The following is a 7,742-nucleotide window of genomic DNA, read 5'->3' as shown; positions in this document are numbered from 1 at the left end:
CCAAACAGACAGGCCCAAATAAAGCTGCTTTGGGTCACTTTGGAGATATGCAGTTTAAATTATGCACACATCTTAAGAGGCCAGAAGCTGTGCCAAAGTTGCACACCAGCCCTTAGACTGGCGCATGGCTTTGGCGCAGCTTCTGGCCTCTTAGGACATATGCAGCATTTAAACAGCATACCTCCAAGGTGACCTGAAACAGCTTTATTTGGGTCCTATAGCACACAGTCTCGACAGAATTTGAAGCTATGAAAATGAAAAGAATCTTCTGTTGTTATCTAAAGTACTTCCACTTAAATACAAAGAACATCTGCTCAGCTGTAATTTTTGCTGTGATCTTGAAAGGGATAATTTAAATTCCTCTGTCCCAAACTTGGTTGGTCCAACCAATGTCTATCTGTAATTTTAAAAAGGTACACACTACATGTAATTTGGACAAATACTTACCTCCCTCCACTTTTTCTTTCAGTGAAACTATCATTTAGCACAGTGCTGAGTTTTATCCTTTAGGGGAAAAAAACCTTATCAAGTCAAATCAAGTCAAGTCAAATCAAGTTGTAACTTGGATCACCTGTGAAGCATTCCCAATCAAGAACGCCGTGTGGTAAGTCTTGTTTTTATACTATCCATTTAGGCCAGTGATTTGTCTTTTCTTTTGAAGATGGCATGAACACAAGCTGATTGATCTTGTGATGTCCTGTGGATAAGGATTTTGTGCCTGGAATACAACTTTCCAAAACTAGCTAGATCCTTTAATGAGGGATTTTCAGAACACCATGTTTATTGAATTTAGAATCAAACACAGCCAAATCCTCAAAGTCTAGCAAATTCCTCACTTGCCTTGAAGACAATTTCATTGTCCAAAAGGTGGAAGAGGCAACAAGGGGGTCAGCTATTTTAGATTTGATTCTAACCAACAGGGATGACTTGGTTAATGGGGTGCAAGTGGTGGGATCATTAGGTGGAAATAACCATGTTCTCCTGCCGTTTGTAATACAGTGGAAAGGAGTAGCCAGGCATAGTCAGACATGCATTCTAGACTTTAGGAGATGGATTTCAGTAAACTTAGAGAAGTACTGGGGGTGATTCCATGGTTAGGAATACTAAAAGAGAAGGGAGTTCAGGACGAATGGGAGTTTCTCAAAAGGAAGATACTGAAGGCACAATTTAAAACAGTTCCAGTGAGGGGAAAAATGTGAGGTGTCTCAAGAAACCAGGATGGATGAATAAGGAACTTTCAACTGAGCTAAGTTTTAAATGGAACATGTATAAGAAATGGAAAAAGGGGGAAATCATCAAAATGGAATACAATCAAATAGCGAGTGACCAGTGGGGTCCCATAGGGTCCTGCCCTGGGCCCAGCGCTATTCAACATCTTTATCAATAATAATAATAATAATAATAAGGGCATGTTCCATCTTGTCTGAAGGAAGCGGCTGTTAAGCCGCTTCTGAAAAAACCTTCCCTGGACCCCCTGGATATGAACAACTACAGGCCTGTTTCTTTGCTGCCATTTTTGGGCAAGGTAATCGAGAGGGCGGTTGCTCTTCAGCTCCAAGCTGTCTTGGATGAAACCGATTATCTAGACCCATTTCAAACTGGCTTCAGGACAGGCTTTGGGGTTGAGACTGCCATGGTTGCCTTGACTGACGATCTGCGTCTGAGCATCGACAGGGGTAGTGTGACCCAGTTGGTGCTCTTAGACCTCTCAGCGGCTTTCGATACGATAGATCACAGCATCCTCCTGGACCGCTTGGGGGGATTAGGTATCGGAGGCACTGCATTGCAGTGGTTCCGGTCCTACCTCTCAGGCAGGTCCCAGAGGGTGCTGTTTGGGGACAGTAGCTCCAGAAAGAGGGAGCTCCTTTGTGGAGTCCCTCAGGGAGCTATTTTGTCCCCAATGTTGTTTAACATCTATATGAAGCCGCTGGGTGAGATCATACGGAGTTATGGTGCTGGGTGCTATCAGTACGCTGATGACACCCAAATCTATTTCTCCATGTCTCGTTCGTCGGCCTCGAATTCTAATGGCATCTCTTCTCTCAATGAATGTCTTCGGGCGGTAATGGGCTGGATGAGGAAAAACAGATTGAAGCTGAATCCGAACAAGACGGAGGTGCTCACGGTAGCGGCCCCGAAACCAAGAATTGGGTTGCAACCACCAGTCCTGGACGGGGTCACACTCTCCTCTAGTGACTGCGTTCGCAGTCTGGGGGTGCTCCTTGACTCGTCGCTCCTGATGATAGATCAGGTTAATGCGACGGTCAGGAGTGCCTGTTATCAGCTTCGGCTGATACGCCAGCTGCGCCCTTTTCTGGAAGTAAGGGATCTCGAGACAGTTGTGCACGCGCTGGTAACCTCACGCCTTGACTTCTGTAATGCGCTCTACATGGGGCTACCCTTGTGCCTGGTTCGGAAACTACAGCTGGTTCAAAACATGGCAGCCAGGCTTGTGTCAGGAACATCCAGAAGGGACCATATCACTCCGGTTTTGAGGTCCCTCCACTGGCTGCCTATTGGTTTCCGGGCCCAGTACAAGGTGTTGGTTATTACCTTTAAAGCCCTAAATGGCTTGGGTCCAAGCTATCTCAGAGACCGCCTCTTCCCATACAATCCTCCCCGCGCTCTCCGGTCCTCTGGGAGGAACTTGTTGCAGCCTCAAAAATCGAGGCTTGCGGCGACCTCCCGGAGGGCTTTCTCTGTTGTCGCCCCTAGGCTCTGGAACGGCCTGCCGGATGAGATCCGTCAATTAACATCTTTGGACAGCTTCAAAAAGGCTGTCAAGACGGATCTCTTCAGGCAGGCCTTCCCAGACTGAAATATCCCGGCCTCAGGATCTTAGGATTTCCCCCTCCTCAGTAATATCTCCAAAGCCCCCTTTTCTTTAGAACTGAAGTTGCAGTGGTTTATTGGTTGGTATTATTTTGTTTAATTTATTGTTATTTTAACTAGTTATTGTGGTTTTAAATTAGATATGTTGTTTAATTACTTTTTAAGGGGGGAGGGAAATAAACTGTTTTTATGCTGTATGTTATTTTAATGCTGTAAACCGCCCGGATTGGTTCGCCACAGGGCGGTATATAAATAAAAATTTATTATTATTATTATTAATAATAATAATAATAGGATTCACTGGGAATCCGGGCAGCTTATAACAGAGAGGATAATAGACGGTTCCCTGCCCTAAAGCTTACAATCTAAAAAGGCATGACACAAAAGGAGAAGGGAATGGTGGGTGGGTGGGTGGCGGGAGGGGATCAGGTCCGGCATTCTTCTCTCCCTCTGAGGCCTGGACCAAGGCAGATGGAGGGAGGGCTCTTTTTCTTAATCGAGGCTGGGCCTGATGGAGTTGGGCCTGTCCTTTCACTCCCTCTAGGCCAGAGGATGACAGTTGGAAGGAGGGAGGGGAGGGTTCAATGACTTGGATGACAGAATTGGGAGCATACTTATCAAATTTGCAGATGAGACCAAATTAGGAGGCATAGTTAACACCCCAGATGACAAGATCAAAATTCAAAATGACCTGAATAAACTGGAAAACTGGGCCAAAGCTAACAAAATGAAATTCAACACAGAGAAATGTTAGGTACTGCACTTAGGGCAGAAAAATGAAATGCATAGATATAGGATGGGGAACACCTGGCGTAAGGAGACTACATGTGAAAGGGATCTAGGAGTCCAAGTGAACCACAAGTTGAATATGAGTCAACAGTGTGATGAGGCAGCTAAAAAGGCCTATGCAATTTTAGGTTGCATCAATAGAAATATAGTGTCTAGATCAAGAGAAGTAATAGTGCCACTATATTCTGCTCTGGTCAGGCTCCTCCTGGAATATTGTGTCCAGTTCTGGGCACCACAATTTAAAAAGGATGTTGAGAAACTGGAGCGTGTCCAAAGGAGGGCAACTAAACTGGTGAAAGGTCTGGAAACCATGCCCTATGAGGAAAGACTTAGGGAGCTGGGGATGTTTAGCCTGGAGAAGAGAAAGTTAAGAGGTGAAATGATAGCCCTGTTTAAATATTTGAAGGGATGTCATATTGAGGCGGGAGCAAGATTGTTTTCTGCTGCTCCAGAGAACATGACCCAGAACAATGGATGCAAGCTGCAGGAAAAGAGATTCCAGCTCAACATTAGGAAGAACTTCCTGACAGCCAGGGCTGTTTGACATTGTCATGCACTCCAACCCCAAATTTACATGATGCTCAGATCTGTTTAAATGATGCTCAGATCTGGTTTGGGGTTTCCACCCCTTGTTCTGCATTTTTAAAACAATTACCCTTGTTCTGGGTTTTCCAGAAAACCTGGAGCAAAAACATGCCAGCAGCGGGTGGCTGTCAGTCTCTCAGCATTCTTGCTGAGTTGCTCTGTGGAAGCGAGTCACTCTGGGCTTTTCTAAGGTAAGAATGAAGATGGGCACTTTGTTCTCACCTCAGAGTGACTCTTGCTTGCAGCAGTAGTGCTGTATGGCTCATGAGGACCACAGCTGCCTGTCGTCTTCAGCAGGTAAGGCAGGGGGAGCAAATTCAGGGGGTGTGCAGAGGCCAGAATATTCCGGGGGCCGGAAACTGGGAGGAGGAGAAATAAATTGGGACACTTTAAAAGCATCTGAAAAAAGTAAAATAACAGATGATTGATTGGGATTATCACTACCAAAGTGGGACAGTTGGAAGATATGCCGTCATCTGATTTGGTGCTACTTTTTGGTTATGAGAAATCTTATGACATTGGTTGCCAATTTGGTTATGAAATATGCAATTTTTCTAAAGCTAGTTACTTAGCATGTGATGTTTTCTTCTAACCTAGAAGCAAAATAATTTACCCGGTTCCCCTAGTTTGTTCTGCAGCAATTTCTGCCTTATATATGTGCACTGGAAGAGGCCTCACGTTCCTACACTTGGGTTAAAAATCCTTTGAAAATGGATAAAAATCCATAATACTACTTTAGACTCAATTGGGAGGAAAGGAGTTATTATTGTTGATATTATAAGCATGATGATGATGATGCTTAATTATATATTTCTATAAGTATTGCATCCATAGAATCCTCCCCCCCCAACCTTTCTCACCTCCACACACATTTCATGTCCTGTTGCCATGTATTTAATTTTTAACAGGGCAAGTTTCATGTGTTTTTTTTTCTTGTGAGTACCTCTTTGTGTAGAGGTTTTCAAAGCAGATCAACAACACTAAAATAATCAAATTAATACAATTAAAAATAACAAGTAGCTTACCATGTTGTCGCATGGTTTGGTTGCTGCAGCAATGCTGCAGACCAAAAACAGGCACCTACAGACCGCCCTGAAAGGGCTGGTCTGTACTACCCCTTTGTCTGCCAACAGAAGGATAGCAAGAACGAAGCCATTGAAGTATTGGCATGGACCTTGAAGAATGTTTTTATTAGCTCAAATATATTAGCAGGAATCTATCCCTTTTTATACGCAGGGTGAGAGGGAATAGAGAATTAGCAGAAACAACATTCTTCCATGAATTGTATTTTTGTTAAGGGGAAAATTAATCAGCAACACACACACATGCATACACTTAATCTATGGACTATTAGGAAAGGTATTCACTTATGAAATAGTTACCAAAGATGCGGTGCTGCTTCTCAAGATGGAAAAATTACTCTGCTACTCACAGAATAGCATGTGGGAAATGAGTAGAGGTTTCAGAGAGTACTAGAGTTCCTCTTTACACTCCAAACTAGCTTTGCAAACAAAGGATTTTGCCGCTAGACAAAGGGTTGTTTACTACTTAGTAGAGATCACTATGATGTAGATAGATCTCTTTGATGTCTCCATTTTGGCCAGGCATCCTTAATTGTAAATTACTTGGTCTTTCTGCCTGGGATGGTGTTAGTGCTCTCTGCAACTATGGCGAATTCTACAGTTCCATTTTAGGGCCATGGGAGAAGGAAGCATACACAGCAAAATCATAGCCATTTCTCATAACAGAAGTCTCCCAGGAAAAGGAATTCTGGAGCCACTGAAAAGACTCTATCTTGGATTTCCACAGAGGGGACTGTGAACGTAGTGGGACTGAGAGAAGGTGCCTTTCTGACAATCTTGTTTTCTGCTGCTCCAGAGAACAGGACCCAGAACAGTAGATGCAAACTACAGGGAAAGAGATTCCACCTCAAGATTAGGAGGCACTTCCTGACACTAAGAGCTATTTGACAGTGGAACAAATGAGAGAGTCTCCTTCTTTTGAGTCTTTAAACAGAGGCTGGATGGCCATCTGTCGGGGATGCTTTGATTGAGAGTTCCTGCATGGCAGAATGGGGTTGGACTGGATAGCTCATGTGGTCTCTTCCAACTCTACAATTCTATGATTCTTTGATTCTATGATTCTATGATCTCAGGGCCTGGGTTGAAATAAATCCCCATTCTCTAGGAAATGTTTTGAGCTTATTTCAAATGTATGAATTTTTCCCAGCAAACTTTTCAAAAAGTCATGTGTTTTTCACTGGATGCTTCAAGAGCTAAAAGGGGAATTCCAGAGCAACAATTGCATTCTAGCAACATGTTGTTTGGGAGGTCCCTCTCAGACCTTTAAGTATAGTTGAAATTATACTTATTTATGCAAAGTATTAAACACAGGAATATACAAATAGGGTCACTATTATGACTTCTTAGATGAAAAAGTGAATTCGCAATCACAGTTGTTCTACTATTGATCTAGAGAGATTTGGTAGGATTTTTTTTGTTAGATTGCATTAAATTAACTGACTAATTAATACTTGCATGTTAAGAGCTCTCCTTTTCTTTTCCTACAGATAATACAGAAGGATGAATGATAAAATGAGCAATTTTACTTCTGTATCTACTTTTCTGCTGCTGGAATTCTCAAATGTCCGAGAGCTACAGATTGTACATTTCTTTGTATTTCTAGCCTTGTACCTAATGGCAATAACAGGAAATCTTCTCATCATCATTGCAGTGACCCTTGATCACCATCTACACACTCCTATGTTCTTCTTTGTCTTAAATTTGGCTATGATGGACATTGGAACAATTTCAGTTATGATACCGAAATCAATGGCTATGTCCCTCACAAATAACAGGTCAATCTCTTTTTCTGGCTGTGTGGCTCAGGTTTTCTTTTATATTTTATGTTTATCGTCAGATTTCTTTCTCTTGGTTATAATGGCCCATGATCGCTATGTCGCAATCTGCAACCCACTCCAGTATGAGAGAATTATGCATAAAGGAGCTTGCCTTCAGATGGTAGCCACAGTGTGGATTACTGGTCTTTCTTATGCTATAATACACACTGGAGGCACCTTTACTAATACTTTCTGTTCTAATGTTATCAATCAGTTTTTCTGTGAAGTCCCACAGTTATTAAAACTCTCCTGCTCTAAAACCTATTTAGTTAAAGTTGGGCTGCTTGTAATAAGCTGTATTATAGCACTAGGATGTTTTATTTTCATCAACATCACATATTTTCAGATCTTTGCTGCAGTGCTTAGGATCCCCTCTGTGCATGCACACAAAAAAGCTCTATCCACATGTCTTCCCCACCTTGTAGTTGTCTCAGTGTTCATATTCAGTGCAGTCTTTGCCTATGCAAAGCCTCCCAGTAATACTTCTTCTGATCTGGATTTAGCTGTTGCTGTGATGTATGCCATAACACCCTCCATCTTGAACCCATTAATCTATAGCATGAGAAATAAAGAACTGAAGACAGCATTGTGGAAACTGTTAGATTTCAAGCTTCCCTTTAAACATCTTTACAATTAG

At 42.5% G+C, this 7,742-nt stretch overlaps 1 protein-coding gene across 1 annotated transcript; it reads left to right on the top strand.

Annotated features, from left to right (window-relative positions):
- The first annotated feature begins 6,788 nt into the window (after positions 1-6,788).
- On the top strand, positions 6,789-7,742 carry LOC149303464 (olfactory receptor 14I1-like). Its single transcript, XM_089480730.1, has one exon. The coding sequence runs from the start codon at positions 6,789-6,791 to the stop codon at positions 7,740-7,742; it is 954 nt and encodes a 317-aa protein (XP_089336856.1).

This window comes from Sceloporus occidentalis, unplaced genomic scaffold (genome assembly GCF_023333645.1).
Source record: "Sceloporus occidentalis isolate IW3139 unplaced genomic scaffold, rSceOcc1.0.p SCAF_14, whole genome shotgun sequence".
Classification (NCBI taxonomy): domain Eukaryota; kingdom Metazoa; phylum Chordata; class Lepidosauria; order Squamata; family Phrynosomatidae; genus Sceloporus; species Sceloporus occidentalis.
This window is presented reverse-complemented; position numbering and strand designations above follow the sequence as displayed.

Coding starts and splice junctions, on each gene's coding strand:
- LOC149303464 (XM_089480730.1), top strand. CDS start 6,789: ATGAATGATAAAATGAGCAATTTTACTTCTGTATCTACTTTTCTGCTG.